General features: G+C 51.4%; 1 protein-coding gene and 1 non-coding gene across 3 annotated transcripts in view; one reads left to right on the plus strand and one right to left on the minus strand.

Annotated features, from left to right (window-relative positions):
• The first annotated feature begins 2582 nt into the window (after nt 1–2582).
• The window catches only part of PMP22 (peripheral myelin protein 22), a 30961-nt gene continuing 14474 nt past the window's right edge, over nt 2583–19069 (plus strand). Inside the window, exons 1-3 of one of the 2 annotated variants that reach the window (XM_090292215.1) lie at nt 2583–2746; nt 6994–7105; nt 8383–8482. In XM_090292215.1, coding sequence (XP_090148341.1) covers nt 7028–7105; nt 8383–8482 — 178 coding nt within the window. In that variant the 5' untranslated portion in view covers nt 2583–2746; nt 6994–7027. Of the gene's footprint in view, nt 2747–5118; nt 5295–6993; nt 7106–8382; nt 8483–19069 lie in introns of those variants that run through there. The other variant, XM_090292214.1, reaches the window with a different exon arrangement.
• Nucleotides 11120–11226, minus strand: LOC149997515 (U6 spliceosomal RNA). Its single transcript, XR_016507368.1, has one exon. It is a non-coding gene; the product is annotated as a U6 spliceosomal RNA (small nuclear RNA).

The raw sequence follows: 19069 nt of genomic DNA on the forward strand, positions 1-19069 counted from the left end.
AGAAAATGACCCTAATGATCACCTGCTGAATACCACACGACACAAAACAGCATTTTAGTCGCTGTAAGTGTGTTAAAAAGGCTGCCTTCCACTCCCAGAGTCTGCTCACATTCCGCTCCCCAAGGACAGCCTGCAACAGCAGTCCTGTGAGATGACTGTCAGCCCCGTGCAGGACCCACCAGGCTCTGGCGCTGCCCCAGTGAGTGGCCCGCGGGCCTCACCGGGAGGATGCGGCCGGGGTCTTAAATGGGGGCTCACAGGGCTGATGCGATCAGTGGAGGTTTCAGGATACTTTCTAGGTTTATTAATGGAAAAAGGAGCATGAATTTCTAAACAGGTATAATGTGTCAGGATCTCTGGTAAAAATAAAAGTAATTAGATTACACAGTGTCTGTGGAAGCAGCATGAGAGAAGTATGGGTGTGCCAGACACACTTCGCAAGGAGCAGTGTAGGATGCGGGACAGACGTCACGGCTGTGCCGTGCGGGCTTTGCACCGGACTGCCTGGTTTCAGTCTGTCCTTCCTTTGTGGGGCGTCTTGATAAAGTCACTCAATGCCTTCCTCTGCCTTGGTTTCCCCTTACATAAAAGAGGGTGATGGGATATTTATTTCATAAGGTTGTCATACGGATTAAATGATTTGCTTCATATGAAATGTTCAGAATGGTGCCTTGCACATAGCAAGTACCAAGTGACCACAACTGCTATTGTTATAAGGATTTTTACCCACGGCTTAGAGACGAGTTGCTGCTAATAAGCAGAAGTTGCGTAATGCAGCAGAAATGCTCAGGTGAGGGAACTAGCATCCCTGTCAGGAGAGGCCTGAGGGAGGTTCCTCTCTCTCTCTCTCTCCCTCCCTCATGTGCACCACCACCCCCAAATGTGCACATACCCTTGAGTTGCCTAGCAGGACTGTGAACTATAACTTGCAGAACACCGCAGCCTACACTAGGCTTGCCTCGATTTGGGCTCCACAGCACAAGGCAGCTAGAAGGAAACCAGGAACCATGTGACACCATACGACAATCTGGCTGGACACTGGGCCATCCTGGGGAATGTTAAAAATGAACCACACCTGAGCCCCATTCCAGACCACAGTGCCAGCTGCGAGGAAAACGGGCCCAGGAGAAGCCGTTTGGAAAGCTCTTCGGTAATTCTGAAGAGCAGCTCAGGGCCGAGAACCACTGTTGGCAAAAATTAAAATGACCCAAAGGGAAGAGGCTAACTTATTTCACTAGGAAAGCTGGCTGGGAGCAGTACAGGGGAGAGGGCCATTTGGATCCCCCCACCCACCCTGACTGACTGAGTAGCCCAACAAAGCAAAGCATCTTTGTCTTTCACTGCCCAGTTTATTTCACTCAGCATGATGCTCTCCAGTTCCATCTATGCCGTCATGAGAAGTAGGAATTCTTTCTCTCTGGTGTGTAGTATTCCGTTGTGTAAATGCACCAGTTTTTTGATCCACTCATTTGATCCATCCATATGATCTCACCTATAAGTGGAACCTAATGAACAAAACAAACAAGCAAAACAGAACCAGAGACATGGAGACAAGGAAGAAACTGACAGTGACCAGAGGGGAGGGAAGAAAGAAGAGGAAGGGTCTAGTCAAGGAACAAGTATAAAGGACCCATGGACATGGACAACAGGGTGGGGATTGACTATGGGAATCCAGGGGTGGACTGGACAGGGGAGAGCAATGGCAGAAAAATGGGACAATTGTAACTGAGAGAAAAAAAAACAAAGCAAAGTGTCTCTGGCGGAGGGCATTTCTCCAAACCACAGAATGCTCCAGGGTGGGAGTGCCTAACAGAAGAGGTGAGGAAATGGCCAGAATTTCAGGAAACTCATTTAATAAAATCAACTCCCCTTGTCTTGGAGTTTCCACCCAGGAGAACTTGTAAGAGCTGGAGGACTCTTTGGGGGAGCTTGAATGGGTGTATGCTACGAAGAGACTGAAGAATACCATCCCTTCATTTATCCACCTCTCCATGGCTTTCCAGTTGCTCTCCCAGCCTCTCCTGCCTGGCGGGTTAGAATGTTTTCAACAGAGGGTCGCTTACTTGACTTGAATTATCTCATGAAGATCAACGTTTAACAATGCCTGGGTGACACTGAGACATTAGGTCCCCCGGGTGATGCTAGGAGAGATACTCTGTGCACTGCCTGAGCTCCTCAGAATGACGTTGATTAAAAGTATCTATCTGCACACATATAACGCTATGGACACAGACCTTTCACACAGGATATTTCATCTTTGCAGAATTCACTGGGAGGTGGGGGCTGGGGACGGAGAACCCAGGAGATCTCTTTGCTCACACAGTCTGGCACTCCCAGTGAGAACAGCCAAGGCAGCACAGATTTTGGGCATACCCAAAGCTCATCCCCTTGTAAATTTCAGGTTCTACATGCCCTGCAGGGCCTCTTGGTATCACTGTGTTCTGGAAAGTACACAAAGCTGGGCACTGTCTCTTTAAATAGTAGAGGCTGAGATGCTCTCAGGCCACCGTGACATATCCCAGCATTGGATCAGCCCCTGAATAACTGGACAGACGCCTGGTCTGGCTTCCAGTGACAGGGAGCACTACTAGGGAACATCTCGAGGAGCCTGGCTGGAAGCAGCAGCGGGCTTGGTCTGCCAGCTGCCGGCCTCTCTGCCGCCCTGTGGGGAGGGCCTTGCCTTGGCATCCTTGCATTTGACTGCAAAGAAGGCCGCGTGGAGGAAGGGGTCACACTGTTTGGCTCGGTGAGTTTTATTGCAAACTGCCTCTGGGTGGTGAGTCCTTAGGCTTTAGAGAGTGTTTGCTGCCCAATGCCCCACCCCTGCAAACCGCGAATGGGAAGGGTTGCACTGCAGACAGTGTGTTTGTGTTGGAATTGACTGGAGAGTCACAGAATTTTTTAAAATCCCAGGTTAACAGCTGGAAAAGCTGGGTCTGTGGGGAGAATGACTGTCTGAGGGCATCTAGAAAGCCCTGTACATCCGATTTGAAGGGAGAGGGGGTCCGGATGCTCCTTCCCTGGCGGGACACAGCGCTGCATATACACCTGGCAGGGGATCTCACATTGGGAAGCAGGTTAGAGAGAAGCTTCCACCTGCAGCTGAGCGGGGCCCTCCCTGGGTGTGGCAGAGCTTACTGGCACTGCCCCGACCAGCAGCATTTCATCCTCACCCCTGGGAAGAGACAGCGGAGGTTTGAGGGACGGATGGGTTCACACGGATGGGTCCCACGGTGTGGCTGAGACCTGGTGTTGATTAAAATGTTGGGTTCAAAAGAAAAGAAAGATAAGAGCTATGCCTTACAATGTGTATAGTTTTATAGGTGTATATACTTCACTTAAAGGTTTACGTGGGGGAAAAGATCCGGAGTTAAATATGCTAATATTTGTAAAGCACTTTGAATAGTACTGGGTACATAGTAACCACATAAGTGTTGGTTAAATAAATTAAATAAAAGTCTAAATGGCATAAAGCAAAGCAATAGCTCTTAGGGCAAATCCAACTATAAAATGACCCAGGGAGGAGAAAAACGCTTCCGTTTCTTAGTCATGCTACTTGCATGTGTACTTTCAACCTGTGGGAGTTGGAAGCTATTTTAGTTCAGGGGCAGTCAGACTTGCTCCTGAACTTGTTGCAATGGTTAAGCATATCATAATAAGAATGGTGACAATTTACTGGGCACGGGTCCCTTATTATGTTTCAGACATTGCTTGCTGCTTCACATCTTTTAAAATAGGAATTATTTGTCCTGTTTGCGGAGAGGAAAGGGAAGCCCAGTGAACTTTAGCTGATGCCTTAATTCATAAACCCTGAGTAAACAGGGTAATTAGGTTTGCCTAACTACTGGACAACACCACCTCTCACAGACTGCATGTAAAGTCCTGCTAACGTGCCTGCCATATGATGACCATTAAACACAATTTTTACCAAGATTCTTCTTTTTAATCTATTAATATAACAAATTTTAAAAGACCATTGTTGGAAAAAATTTTCAAATAACTTATTTTCACTTAAAGATAAGACTATACAATAAGCATCTACTTTCAAATAATAAAATAATGTGCAGTGACTTGAGTCCTTTAGAGTGATGAAGTTTTATGACACAGTTCACTAGCAGGTAGATTGTGTGTGTGTGTGTGTGTGTGAACAGCATTAGTAGGCAAAGACATTTAACATGCACACTCAGGCTCTTTATTCATGAATCTAGGCTGGCCTTCCGGAGTGTCTTATTCGAGAGCATCTTCGCCACGTCTGGAAGGGCTAGCCTCTCTCCCTGTGATGCTGGGCGGACCAAGTTCAGGCAGCTATGAATCAGCTGATTTCCCTGGCTGCTCTTCCCCCACCTCAAACTCCCCAACTCCCCACCTCCTGGCAGGGACGCCAGCCCAATCTGGGAGCCAAGCCAGGCAAATTTGCCTGGAGCTTACCAGGTTGTATTCTGGTTTTGCCAGGCTAGGAGGAGCTGGACCTCAGGACAGGCTGTATCCTAGTTGCCAGGGCTCTCCTTCCGCCCCCTAACTCTTAACCAAGAAGGGCCCGCAGGATCTGTGCACTCCAATGCTAGGAACGCGACGCACGGCCTGCGTGCGGACACTGATGGAACGGGCGCGCGTGGTGCAGATGTGCCCGCTAAGAAGACAGGGCAGGCCAGGTGCGCCGGGACCTGAGAGGATTGGGACCTCTTCCAGCGCTGAAGCGTCCGTGCACCCCCTGCCCCCCACCCCCCCCCGACTCCTCCGCCCTGTAGAAATCCAGCCTCAGTCCCCAAGGGAAATCAGTCCCCGTGAGCCCTAAAGCCCAGCGCTAGGCACCCGTGGGGGCGAACTCTGGCTAGCTTTTCCCACGTGGGCTGAGGGGGCGGAGGGGCCCGTTTATTGGTCAATACTTGGTTTCCATGAACTCGGCGGAGCGAGGGGAAATGGAGGTGAGAAAACTCAGCTGCCTCCTAGTTTCAAGTAAAAGTCGCAGCGGTTTTGCAGAGATCAACTTTTTTCCTGGGGCGCACTGAAGACCAAGTAACTGTCTCTTGCCCCCACCCGCCACTTTCTGCCCTTTCTCCTCCCTGAGTCCCGCCCTCCTGCACACGCTGACCCAGGGACACACCCTACTGCAGCGACGCAGACAGGGCGTTGTTCCCGTTAAAGGGGATCGCCGGGAGCCTCCCTCTGGCCCCTAGCTTTGCGATCGCAGCCCCGCAACGCAGCTGTCTTTGGGGACGCCAGCAGCCGAGAGAACGCATCGAGTTTGTGCCTGAGGCCACTCTGAGGATCGGGGACAGCTATCCCTTTGGGCTGTAAGTGCTTTGGCAGGGAAAGTGGAGGATGTGGAGGAGAAACCTGGGCATCTTCTGTCGATGGTGCCAGAAAGCGCGGAGCAGGAGCAGGCGCAGGAGCAAGCACAGGCTTGAGGCTGGCCAGGTCCCTGAGCTTTCTGCACGGGGCGCGGGCAGACAGACCATGGGCTGTCCCGTGTGGTTACAACGCGGTCTGCAGGGATAGTGTGGGGCGCCGTGCGGTCTGCAAAGCCTAAGGGGCGCGGGTGTTGGGTCAGAATACAGGGCAGGGGCAGAGCAGTTTGCGACTCGTGGGAATGGAGGCTACTCAGGGACTCTCTGGCAAACCAGTGCCTGCCACAGACCTCCCCGGGGTACTGTACTTCCCCACTCCCTCTGTGCCCGCCCCTGCACTAGGGGCCACAGGACTTAATTTAAACCTCCTGGGAGACTTCAGAAAACCGTGCTTATTTCTTCTCCTTGTACATTCCTGGATTTCTTGGAATGTGTTGCTTGTGAAAGGGAACGAAGGGGCCTGGGATTGGGAACTTTAAAAACCGAGTTATGAAAGGTCTCCGCGGCCCAAGACTCCGTCCTCAAACGGTCCCCAAAGACGCAGCTGGCCTCGCAGCTTTTCATATCCTTTAAGAGGCCACCCCGGTCTTCGGTTCCCTGAGGTCTGTAAAATGAGGGGCGAAGACCGCCCAGCTGCGAATAGAAGATGCCTTGCAGCCTGCGGCCCGCTGCAATGCTCCTGGGACTCCATTCTTTACACTCGGCCTCTTTCCCACCGAGCATTTGCCCCGCTCCATCCACATGGGCGGCTTAGTTCACAAAAACACCCTTTAGGACTTAAAACTGGGAAGTTCCGGTTGGCTTTTTCAGAAAAGAGTTCACAGTCCCAGGTCTGCTGGACCGGGTAGCATCCCTGCTCCTGGTGCTTAGAGCCCTGTGGGGCCTCGGGGAGGCCCGGAATGGGGGCCCCGGCCCTTGGGGAAGCGGACGGCAGGCGGGAAGCGCAGCCCCCCCCCCCCCCGGCCCCCGTTCTCGGGCCATTCTTTCCTCCCGCACTGCCCGGCGCCCTCTCCGGAGCCTCCAGTGTCTCCCGCTGGCTGAGCTGGGGCCAGGACGGCTCCTCGGCCCTGGCAGAACTGAGTGGAAACTTGGAGGCTCACGGAATGCGGAGCGCGTGGGGATCTGGGAAACCAACTCCCTGCGGCGCGCTCTCCTTCACAGCCTGCCCCTCGTGTCCCCAGGCCTCTCGCAGACATCTGGGCGCCTAGCCCCTCGCCCCCACCTCCACTCCGTCAGGGAACGTGCTCTCTCTGTCCCCTTCCTTCCGTCCCCTTCCCCAGCCCCAGTTGGGCACGGGGTGGGTGGGTGGGTGGAGGCGGGCTGTAGCCTCTGCTCGTCATCCTGGAAAAACCTCTCCTCCTGGATTGACTTACCACATTTTTTTTTCTTTTTCCAAAAGCAAAAGACATTCTGTCGCAGGCCCTCCCCGCCGCCCCCAGAGCCCCCGCCCCTCTGTGTGCTGGGCGGGCATCCCGTGCTCCGCGGCTGCCCCCTCTCGGCAGGCCGTGGGGACCGAGCGGGCGCGGCGCCAGGCGCCCCTAGCGCAGGGACCTCCCTCTGCACTGCCCCCCGCCCTCGCTCGCTTGGGCCAGTAGGTTCGGCCTTAGGTTCGGCCTCACGTCCAGCGTCGGCTCTTTCCTGGCAGGCAGAAACTCCGCTGAGCAGAACTTGCCGCCAAAATGCTCCTCCTGTTGCTGAGTATCATTTTCCTCCACGTCGCCGTGCTGGTGCTGCTGTTGGTCTCCACCATCGTCAACGTGAGTGCCCGGCGGACCGCGGGGTGCAGGGAGGCAGGGGGGAGGGGGGCCGGGGCGCGGGCGGCGGGACACCCAGGGTTCGCCCAGTGCTGGGGACTCCAGAGGCCCGGACCCCGCAGGAGCCCCCTCTCGTTCAGGACGGCGTGGTTATTTGCAGACAAGAAGTCTCAGATGTCCCAGGGCGTGTTTGCAGTCTCTGACAATGGGCGCCTTTTCAGTTGTTTTGAGCAAACCAGGGCAGATTAAGGGGTCGGAAGGAAGCAATCGCAGGACTGGGTTCGCTGCCCAGGCCTCTCTTTAAGCCCAGTAATTTCAGTGGAGGTCCAGGGCCCCCAGGCCTTTATTCTGTAAAGTTGTTTAGCATTTTTTCTTGGTGCAGGTTCGTTGAGGAAGTGATTTATAAAGGTTTGCTTTTTTTCCAACTGGCAGAGGCCAGATGGGCGGCTTAGTGCACAAACCCCCCTTTAGGACTTAAATTGGCTTTTTCAGAAGAGGGTTCACAGTCCCAGGTCTGCTTTAGGATGTGGACCCAACACCTCCTTAGTCAAGTCCCCACTGCATGAACAGGCCATGAGGATAACCCATGCTACAAAACCAGCAGCATCGAGTACATCAGATTCTAAACTTATTTTCTTGGCTGTGAGCATGAGCACAGACGGGGACAGTTAAGTGCTGTGGCTTTAACTTCTTAAAATGAGGCAAAGTCCAGGCATGATACTCTTGTCTGTTTAAAAGGTTGAGAAATAGTTAGGTCTGTGAGAAATAATTATGCTGGGAATTTGTGAATTCTATAAGCATCCAGGTTTATCAATTATAAGCATTTTGCAACATGTTAATCGTGCCTGATAATCTCATCAGATTGATAGGGATTATAAATAAGGAAATAGGCGCAGAGAGGTGGTGGGTTGGGGAACAACACCCAGGACACCCGGGCGGGGGGTACGTCTTGAGTGCAGGGGCCCCGGTGGCTCCCTCCACTGTAGCACACACCTCCGCATGTAATAATAACTTATGCGTGTGTGGTACTTTTCCATTTACAAAGTGCTTTTTACTTGCAAAAACTGGCCTCCTCCTCAAGATGATGTCTGAGGCAGACCTACACTTCTCTTCTTTCTGTGGCCTGACTGTGGCCTCTGACTGAGCGGCACTGGGCAGGCCAGGGGCAAGCCAGGTGGACAGGTTGATGAGGCTGTTCTTTGCCCTCCCTTGGTCCCCCCCCCCCCACTTCTGTCACTCCTCACTACCTCCGCCGATTTAGAATGTCCGCTTCTTTCCAGGAATGGCTCGTGGGCAATGGCCATGCGACTGACCTCTGGCAGAACTGTAGCACTTCTTCCGCAGGCAGCATCCGCCACTGTTTCTCATCCTCGGCAAATGGTGAGACTTGTCCTTATCTGTCTGCAGCACGTTTCTTAGTCCACACCTGGAAGCCTTTGTTTTAGGAAGACATAGCTTGAAAGGTGTTGCTCGGGTTGGGTGGCATGTGACAGAGCCATGAATTCAGACCAAAGGAGAGGGGCAGTAGTTGCACTGGCTAAGCTAAGATCCTGAGTGTTATTGTTCATTCTTTGTACCTACAGAACGCCCTTGAGCTCCCCCTTACCACTTAGTGTAATGCTTCTTGTGAGTTAAGACACGTGGGCACAGATCAACAATAAAGGAGGCATAATGGCAAAAACTGGGGTAACCCCTTGGGACTTTGGTTTGGTGACTGTCTTGCTGCAGAAATGTCCTTCCTCTTCCTGTTGTAGCGACAGTGGGGCTGTCCCAAGGAAAGTTGGGCCAGCTTTGGTCCCCCAGTTACAAAACTGCCTTCCCAAGTCTTGGACTCAGTAATGCCACTTAGTATCAAAACCTTTGAGTGTGTCTTTGTGCCAGAGGGGACTTGAAGCTATTTGCAAAACCTTCAGCCGAACCCGGGAGGGTCCTTGATTCAGAAGATTTTGTTTCTCCTCTGTCCCCAGCATCATTGCTTGTGAGATATTGGAAAGCAGGCTCACTTGGATTCAAGTTAAGGGGCTAACTGGCAGTGGAAGAACCTACTGGATACTTCAGGGGCTCAGAGGGGAAAGGGGTGCTCAGCAGGGAGCCTTGTGGCAGGCCAGAAAGGTTGAGGTAAATAGGATGCATTCTTTTTGGTGCCTGGGTGATGTTTGGTGCAACGTGGGCTCTGGAAAAAGCTTCAGTGCTTGGTGTTGAGGGCACAGCGAGCCTGGCTCAGCATACCCCTGCGTTCCAGAGAAAGTGTCCTTGCCTGGAGAGGGCAGTAGGTGCAGGTGCAGTGCCTTGCTGACATCCTGGGTTTAAACGACCAATAACATACGGGTTTTGATAGGGCTGCAGTGACTCCTAAATCCAATATTTCTGTTGAAGATGCAACACCCGATGGAAGAAACCAGTTTAGATCCAGTCCCTCAGAGCAGGCAGTGAAGTAGCCCTTCGTTCTGGCTTTGCACAATCCAGTTTCTTTGTTGGGCTTTGCCTCCTCTGGGCTCCGCACCCACTCGCGCCTAAGGTCGCTGAAGCATTAACACGTGACATCTTGAGCCTCAGTATATAGGGAAACTACTGGAATAGTCATTTGGTAGTTTATATGGGGAACATAGGCAAGGAGTAGAAAACCCTGCTTTATATTTCCACTGCCCTGGGGGAAGAAAAGCAAGGCCCCCGGGCTTATTGAAATGAGCCGCCCTTAATCTTTTGTCTCAGTGTATGAAGGCCATTGAATTAAAACCATCCTACAAGTTGCATAGTAAGTCTAAAGTTAATACCAGTGCTGAGAATCTGAGATAGTCCTGCTTGTCCCCAAAGCCACAGCAAAGTGCCCTGAAAACAGACGGAGTCTACTCACTCACTACTGACACCTGGTGGTCACAGGTGGTGACTCAGTCCGGAAGGCAGGCTTTCCCTGAGGCCAAGCCCTGTCCACCAGCAGTTCCCAAGTGGCATGCGGCCATGCGGGGCTGGCATGGAATCCTGGACTCTTAGGCCCGGAAGGAGGCAGCTTGGGCAGGCATGATGAAACCCAGCAGGGTTTCAGCAGGAATGAGGCAGCCAAGGAGGAGCTATCTAAATCGTGCTCAAACCGTCTGCAGGACGGGAAGCAGAATAGCTTCGTGGCCTCTTACTGACCTGCATTCGACATCTGCAGTTTTAAATAGCCATTATTCCACGCTGGAAGCACATCTTAGAGAGGCACTCGTGTCATTTGATCAGAAAACTTTGTATCTCTCAACTGACTCTTCATGTGCCAAATGCGTCTTCTAGAGTTTATTTATGATGACGCTGGGGTTTCTAGCATGCCTATTTTCTGTGGGGGTCCCAGAGTGTGGGTTCGCCTCATCTGCATTCTCAGGGCATTTTGAGGAAATCGGGACACACCCTTAAATAGACTGGTGGTATTTGGACTTGGGCTCATATACTAAATTAGAAGTTTCCATTTCAGTCTCCCCCTAGTCATTATCTCTGATGACATCTTCCTGACAGTGACAGGTCAGCCTGCATTACAAACTTCAGCTCTGATGGTGGTGAATCCTCTGGGCCTTTGTTGCCTTTTTGATTGGGTTTAACTATTTCTGTGGCAGGCAATAAGATGAAAAAATGTATAATTTTTTAAAATTAGACTGTCTTTACAAGTGAACTGTATCAGTTACAAACCATTTACCTTGGCCTGAACCTACTCTTGCAATATTTGGAACAAACTTTTTAGTTTACTTAAATGAAAAGTAATTTGTTACTTATAAGAATTCATGCAGAATATGTTGCAAATGTGTCATGTGAAAATACATGGATTTACATGACTTGCTCTTTTTTCTGAAGCACTCATTCATGGGGCTAAGGCACTGTACCTCTCTGGGGGGTGCCATTCACTTCTTTTATTTTATGTGAATGGTGTCCCTTGCCAGTTTAATCATATGGGAGTCAAACATCTATGTTATATTGTTGGATGGAGGTGTACCAGGTCTTTCCCTGAGGTTGCCTCTTCATATTAGAAATAGTTTGTTTGTTTGTTTTTTAAATATGGACCGCTTCACGAATTTGCGTGTCATCCTTGCGCAGGGGCCATGCTAATCTTCTCTGTGCCGTTCCAGTTTTAGTATGTGTGCTGCCGAAGCGAGCACTAGAAGTAGTTCTATATTTCTTACAAACTGCCTTTGACTCTGCTTTTCCATATTTAGACTTTGCTTACATACTTTCTGACCCCGTCCTGATCCTGGCTGCAGGTAGAGGTGAAAGAGGTGTACTGTGGGCACAGGCATGGTGACCTTGGTTTGAAGGCCTCTCGGGTCCAGGGAATCCAAAGACCCAGAAAACAGGCACGTTGCCCTTGCTGGTACTGAGCCTCCTGGCGCAGACAGGAGGTAGGTGCAGAGGGCGACCACAATGAATACAGCTTAGGCCAGATGCCCAAGGAGTGGGGGGCAGGCAGGCGGTGCCAGACCTCAGGGGAGGAAGTAGAAGGGGAGTCTTGCGTGGGAGGTGGAATTTGATCCATCCTCCAAAGCATGGACAGGATTGAAATAAATACAGGCGAAGAGGAGGATATTCCCTGTCAAGGCGATGCCGTGACTTAAGGCAAGGGGACAGCAATGCAGGGGCCGTGCTTCCCCAGCCAGCTAGTGTTCCCGTTAGGATTAGGATTCGTTGCATATAACAGGACATCTTTGAATGACAGTGGTTTAAATAAGATAGTTTATTTCTCTCTCTTTTAAAAGAAGTCTGGAAGGAGGCAGTCCTGAGAGAGGTGAGGCAGCTTCATGAAGTTGTCAGGCACTTTCTTCCTTCTTTCTTTGCCACCCTTGGGTTTGGCCCTCATCCTCATGGACCTAAAGGCTGCTGGAGCTCCAGCCATTTCATCCATGCTTCAAGCAATAGGGTGGAGAAAGGAGGAGGAGGAGAATGCGTCCCCTTCCTTTTTAATAAAACATGCCCATATGGGAACTTGGTCACACAGCCACGCCTAGCTACCGGGGTGGGGGTGGTGGTGGTGGTGGTTGTGCAGTCATTTGGCCTTGTGAGATGCGTGGCTTCTCGATTCATACAAATTTAATAACCCGCACCTCCCATAAGCTGCTTGACACACATCCCTCTCAGGCTTTGACCACCCCTCCCCATATCCAGTCATAGCTTTTACTGTAGCTCTGCTGGCTCCTATGCAATTTCAGAGCAGTTTGGGGTTCTCAGATCTTCCATCTCTACTGCATCTGGGGCTTCAGCGGCAGTGCTGTGCTCACAGTGACCCATGTCAGAACATGTAGAATCCTTAGATGTTTTCCTCTTTCTCTGTCTCTCTCCCCACCTCGCAAGACATGACTGCAGACTCATTCTTTCATGCATCTCTTGAATCATTTTTTTCTTCCAGCCAAATTCTCTCAGAGCTCCAGACCCGCATAGCCAGCTACCTGCTAGACAGTTCCGCTGGGGTGCCTCAGAGATGCCCCAAACCAGTCCATATCCGCCGTCCACCAGATTCACCCTTTGACAGCTCCTCATCTTTTAGTGAAGGCTCTGCCCTGGCCAGCAAGCTGAACATCTCGAGTCCACCTTGACCTGTCTCCTTCCTCCCTTCTTAGTCACCGTCGGTCCCACAGGCCTGTCATCGTCCCATGTCAGTTGCCAGCCATCTTCACCTTCAGAGCTGCTGCACAGCCACCCAGCTCCTAACTGCACGCTCCCTTGTAACTCATTTTTCATATTGAATCCACGGTGATATTTTAAAAAATCCAAACCTAATCATATTACTCTTGAAGTAAAACCTTTCAGAGGCTTCTAATTGGTCTTACGCTTTAGATGAAATCTTTACCAAGGCCTATGGAAATCTACCTGAATGACCTGTTCCTGTTTCCCATGAAATCTCACCCTCTGTCTCTCCCCCCCTTTCATCCTGGAATTCCAGCCTCCTCCTAGTTCCTTGATCATGAACTTCCTGCCTCAGGATTCCCTCTCTTCCTCTGTTCTTTCCTTCTGAACTCTTCACTGAGCACCTACCACATACCAGATATCATTGTAGACACTGAGGATACAAGAGTGAGTAAGAGCTTATATTTTCCTGGGTGACACTGTCGCTAATCAGGGGTAGTTTGGAGTGCTGATAGATATGACAAAGAGAATAAAACCGGGTAATGTGATAAAGACGGACTGGGGTCCGGGAGCCTCTTGGAAGAGTGACCCCTGGAGGACAATCAGAAGTCAGTTGTATGAGCATCTCAGAGACTGTCCAGGCAGGGGGGCCACCAAGGGCAAGGTCCCTGAGGATGGGAGGAGCCGAGGGCCGGTCAGGATAGTGGGAACAGAGAGTGGGGGGCAGTATTGCAGGCCAGCCTCCAGGGCCTTCCAGACCCGAGCAGGAGTTTGGTGCATATGGATTCTGTTTGGCCTGCTCTGTCTTGCACATGTCTCTTCACTGTCTGTTTCATTCCAGGTTAGAATACAGTCCAGAGCATATAGAAGGCATAATATATCAGAAATCTTAGAAAGTAGAATCACACCAATACTGCCAGTGATTATCCTAAGTCCTGGATGCTTGGCGCTTTGGTTGTGTTCTTTTGCTCTGCTGCCTTACTCATCTGCCTGATTGCCCTCCTTTCTTTTCACAATCGGAAAACAGCCATCAGCAATACTTCAGGTTAGGAAGTGAGTACCGAGTAACAAATAGGTTCTCTGCCTTGACTGAGAAAGTGGATTGTCCGGTGGGGTCTGCAGTGAACATCCCTCTATGGCAGCTGAGGCCAGTTCCTGGAGCCATGGTTTTCAAACTAATGAGATCTGAGCAGCTCTGGCTGGGATCTGGGGCTGGGAATGCACCAAGCCTCCTCCCCAAGTTCCGAAGGAAAGAACCCATCTTCCTTGGGTCCTTACACCATGAGTGAGTTTAAAATTTACTGCCCTAAAGGTTAGCAAAACATTTGCCTTGCATTGAGTGAACGGATGCTTTCTGTTTTGATATCTGGGAATTACCCAGATTTTAAGGCCACATGTGCACAAGCATTCTCCCACACCGTATTTTATCCGTGTGGACCTGGTGTATCGCAGAAGGGTCAGAGGACTGACGTCTGGCTGCCGGCTACTTGGAAGCCTGCAGCTGGAAGTCACAGCCCTGGCCTTGGCCTGCCCCTTGGTCTGGCTTCGGTCAGCTTCAGAGAATCAAACAGTGTCAGGATCCAGGCAGAGTTTTCCTTCAGTAAAATCTGTCTCCTATTCCCTGTCCCCACTTACAAAGTCCTCTCATCTCAGAAGAATTAATAAACTTTCTCATACTGAGATGTTGGGCACATAAAATAATGTACACATTCTTGAAGCATTTTCATTTTTAAGGAGGAGGCTCGTGCGTGACACAAAAGCGTGAAGGAAGAATTGGGCCTTCCTCCAGTCTGCCCTGATCTTTTGCCACCTCTTGTGATTAAAGGCAGCCGCACACATGCACCCCCATTTCCCAGTGACAGCAGGCAGGTCTGCTCTGTCACGGCATGTGGGCTGGAGCCAGGATCAGAGCCCCCACCCCCTGCCCTCCCGTAAGTGAGTCCTTGTTGCCAGTCCTTCCACTGCAAGCAACAGTGACAAACTCATGGCAATCAGCAGGTGTGGGCAGCATTAGACCAATGCTCTGGATTGAAAATTAGAAAGAAAAAAGAAAGAATCTTGCCAGTCTCAGGAGCCCCCAGCTCGCATGCTCAGGGGTCGCCTGTTGCCCGTGTCTCCTGTAATTCTGGATCGATCCTGTTTGTCTCTCCAGTGGCACTGTCGTTTCGTCAAAGGGCATGAGACCATTTCCTTGTCTGTGGCTCAGCTTTGGGTCAGGCTTTAGAAGACATGGAGGCCCTCTCTATTTATAGGTTCATGTTTTGCAATTTTAAATCTCTGCCCAAGTAATGGTTCTTGAGTTCACAGGCCCGTGTGGCCGGCGGGAGAGGCCATGGGTGGAAGGTGGTCATAAGGCTGCTGTCTGAACCCTGTGACTTTCTCGTCCGATGCCCACAGCCAGGAGCTAACCTCGCATGCTATTCAGACCTGTGCCTGAACCATAAGGCCCTCGAAACTCACAGACTTTGCTTTTTAAAACCTGTAAATTGCATTCCTAGTATTTCACCAGAGTGGAGAAAGCACCCCTGTATGATTTCCGGAGCAGGGATGGCCGTGATGCGGCCTCAGGTTGGAGATTTGGTTTTCAGTGAGAAGGAGAGCTGATGGGAAGCCCGTGGCTGTTCAGTTATGGACACACACACGGACTCCCAATGATGGCGGGGACCTGGAGGCCTTCAGGTCCATCCCTTCGCCCTGTCCCACCCAGCTTCAGACCCTCCGCAGTATGCCGACCACGTGCTCGTCCTACCAGGGATGGGAACTCGCTACCTTTCAAGAGAGTCCTTTTCATGCAGAGAGCTAACAATGTGGCCTATTCATTTAGTCCTCGAACTGGGCACACAGAGTTGAAAGACACTGTTCTTGTGATGCTCACAGTTACTGGGGGGAGAGAGAGAACACATGAAACAAACAACGCGAGGGGTGGAAAGTGCTCCTCTGGAGGCAAGCGGGGTGATGGGATAGAAAGCCGCCCCTGGGGAGGAAGCGGCTGGCCATGAAGGCCTCTCCCTTTCACGGTCATATGGACCGAGATGTAGAAGCCAGAGAGGGCAAGTCACATGAAGAACCGCAGGACAGAGGCGGCAGGAGGTGACGGGAAGGGTCGAGGCCGAGAGGCAGGGAAGAGCTGAGGTGTCCCCCAGTGGCAGGGGCCGGGTGGTGAGTGTGCTGGCTGGGCGACGGGCGTGAGGGGCAGCAGGAGAGGGAGGGCAGGGGCTGGGGCCCCACAGACCGGCGCTGAGAGGCACACCTGGGATGCCAGCGAGGGGGTTAAGCAGAAGAGTGGCGTGGTTTGATCTGTGTTTTGAAAGCTCCTCCTGGCAATTATGTTGAGGGCGTGGAATGTGAGCAAAACACACAGATTTAGACGTTTGTAGCGCAAGGCAGAGGCCCGGGCTGGAAATTCGAATACAGGGGGAGTTGCATGTCATGGGGCTGAAGAAAATGAGTAGGGGGAGCACGTGAGAGGAGAGGGCAGGAGGACTGGAACAGGGTCCAGAGCGGAGTCTTGTGCTGCTCCGGGGGTTCAAGGGTACAGGAAGGGTGAGCAAATGAGCTCGGGAAGAAGTGGCCGGTGATGTGGGTGGAATGTCATGAGACGTTGTCTGTTCAGAAATGACTTCGGTAAACCCAGCCTGTCCCCTCTTTGGTCCAGCCGTTTCTGGTTGTCTTTGTGCATGCCTGATGCACTAGACTGGGCCATATTCCATTGTGGGCCTTGTCCTTAATGAGTTTACAGCTTTTTATACTGTCCCTGCACTATTTCTTCAAGTATTTGGAGACTCCAGTTTTATCTTTAGGGAGGGGGTCTTCGTTTCTCTAGATGGACCTGCCTCCCTTTCAGTGGCTTCCCTGGAGCTGCCGAGACTCCCCTGGAGGCCAGCTGCGGAGCACTTGCCTCTAGAAGGCAGGCAGGGGCGTCTCCCACCCCCCTGAAGTGGGTGGGTGGGTAGCTTGGCGCATTGATGTGCAGGGGACAGGCGATCTCTTTCCCTTCGCCCTGCCTTTCCTTCTTCCCTCTCTGTCTTTTGTGGATTCTAAGTGTAAGAAAGGCAGTAGCATCATTTAATTTATTAGCTTTCAAACGTATTGTTGAACTTCTCAGTACCCACAGTGTGTTGTAGTAGAAAACCCAGCAGACTGGACATCAGATGTTCTTGCTTTTCTGCACTGGGTCTGCCTCTGACAAAACCGGGAACCTGCGGCCGGGGCCCTGGTTGGCTAATCGAATGGGCCTGGAGGTGGGGCCCGGAGTTGGTGCCCACGGCACGCGAGTGCCGGGGCCTCTTCGCATTCAGGATATAGTTGTGACGTGCGGGGGTCCTGAGCAGAGGCAACCGTGAGCTGGGCCTTGGAAACCGGGAAGCACTGAGCAGGCAGGGAGGGAGAAGGGTGTTTGCTGTGCGTGCGGAGGAACGTGCCAGGGCTTTGCTGTGGCTGCTCCGTGGGGCCCGTGTTGATTCTAGCTCTTAGGGGTCCTCTGATTATTTTTATATGGAGAATGCTTTCGAGACCCAAAGATCTTGCAAACATCCAATAAAACCCCCTGTATGTTCTGCATCAGTACAGCCCGTGGTGGGGTAGTTAGGTGTCTTTCTCGTCTTCACTGTCATAGCACCTCTGTGGCCAAACCCAGCATTTCCAAGTGAGCTGTCCTTAAAAAAAATAAAAATAAAAATAAATTCTCTGGTAAATTTAAAAGTTAAGCAGGCTTCCCCCTCCCCCACCCCCGCTCAATGACAAAACTGCTTTACTATTTCATTGTTCATTGTAATGTCCAAGGAGGGAGGTTAAGATACTTGACCATGGAACCCACTCCCTCATTTTTTTTTAATCAACTGGTGGGGCAAGTGTTCCAACACCAATTCTTTGGGAAACACAACCTATCCTGATCTTGTTGTTACTATAGAGTTTTCCAACCAGGGAATAAAAGAAACCTTACTTTTCAGGTAGCATCAGGCAGCTCAGTGGCTATATGATATTTTCTTTTCAAGTTCAAGGACTAGTTAGCAGAACAAGACTACTGGTGTCCAAGCACAAATACAAATTAGACTTTGAAAAACTAGTTCCTATGCCTACCAGGAAGCCTCTGGTTGTATTGTATCAGGTTTAGCCGAAACACCTTGACATGAAGATTTCTTCCGCCTGTTGAGCAGCTGGTGTTCCCTAGATGCCCGCTATAGGACTTGCCCTTGTTCACATGCCCCCATGGCATCGTGGTGACAGAGCCTCTCCTGTGGCTTTCCTATCGACGTGAGTTCCAGGTCCGTGACTGTGGGCTGAAGGCACACCTATAGCTTTCCCCTGGGACTTGCATTCCACAAGGGACCCAGCAAAGCTGGCTTGAGCCCTGAATCCTATTTCAAAGCAGGCAGCTGGTCTGGACAGGGAGGAAGCTGCAGCCCTGGGGGAGGGCCGTGCTGGGCCCTGCACATGTTCCAGCTGGTGGGCGAAGCCAAGCGCAGAGGCCACATTGTTCAGGGTGGAGGCCTTTTGGGAAGTCAGCTATGTCTGGAATGACATTCCCACTGAGAAGTAAGGAAAATGAGGATTTGTGGGAGGGTAGGAGGCTGGGAGGGGGAGGGGAGGGGCCAGGCCTGGCTAGTCACGTGCTTTTGAGGGCAGCCAGGCATCGTGCAGATGTGCGGTGCCAGCTCTGGCAGTTGGGTCTGTCCCCTCTGATGGCCTCTCTCCTCAAGGCTTGTTTCTCCCACGGCCCCTTCAATTTATGTTGTGGCTGCTCTTTAAACACTCTTTCTTTCACTTTCAATAAAACCTCTTCTTTAATGGAGTCAGAAAACTTTCACGAATTGACCCAAATGGCGCTCGAGGGGAGTCGAGGGCAAGGGTGTGTGTGTGTGTGTGTGTGTGTGTGTGTGTGTGAGACGTGGGGGGGGGGCGGACTCCATGCTGGTGATAAAAGATACAGAAGGACCCTGAAGAACTGGTACATTGGAAAGTACCTCCTCTTTCCTGGGTCCTTAACCGACTAGATTGTAAGCCCCAGGCTAAGAATACAGCTGAGGGGGCAGATGTATTTCCTTCATTGCCTAGTTGCTGACTACAGGAATCTGACCTTTAAGCGAGCTTGGATCATTGTGCCACTCAGCCTTCCCTCATCTGTTGGTAAGCTGGGTCTGCCTGCAGCCAAGGCCATGGCCAGAAACCATCAGCGCCCTTTGACCTGACACTCTCATTAGAGCAGTAGGTCTACAAAGAATTTTAAGGCTTTTCATTCCTGTGCTCAGCACCAACGTTGGAGATTAAAACGCTGTCCCTGGGTTTACTAGGCCCTGAGCAAGGCCTGGAGGAGGCCATGGGAACTGGTCATGGGCCCTGCTGGTTACTGCAAACTTGTCCCTGGAGCTTGGGATGTTGACCTCA

Source organism: Furipterus horrens, unplaced genomic scaffold (assembly GCF_987537825.1).
Source record: "Furipterus horrens unplaced genomic scaffold, mFurHor1.1.pri manual_scaffold_11, whole genome shotgun sequence".
Taxonomy (NCBI): Eukaryota; Metazoa; Chordata; class Mammalia; order Chiroptera; family Furipteridae; genus Furipterus; species Furipterus horrens.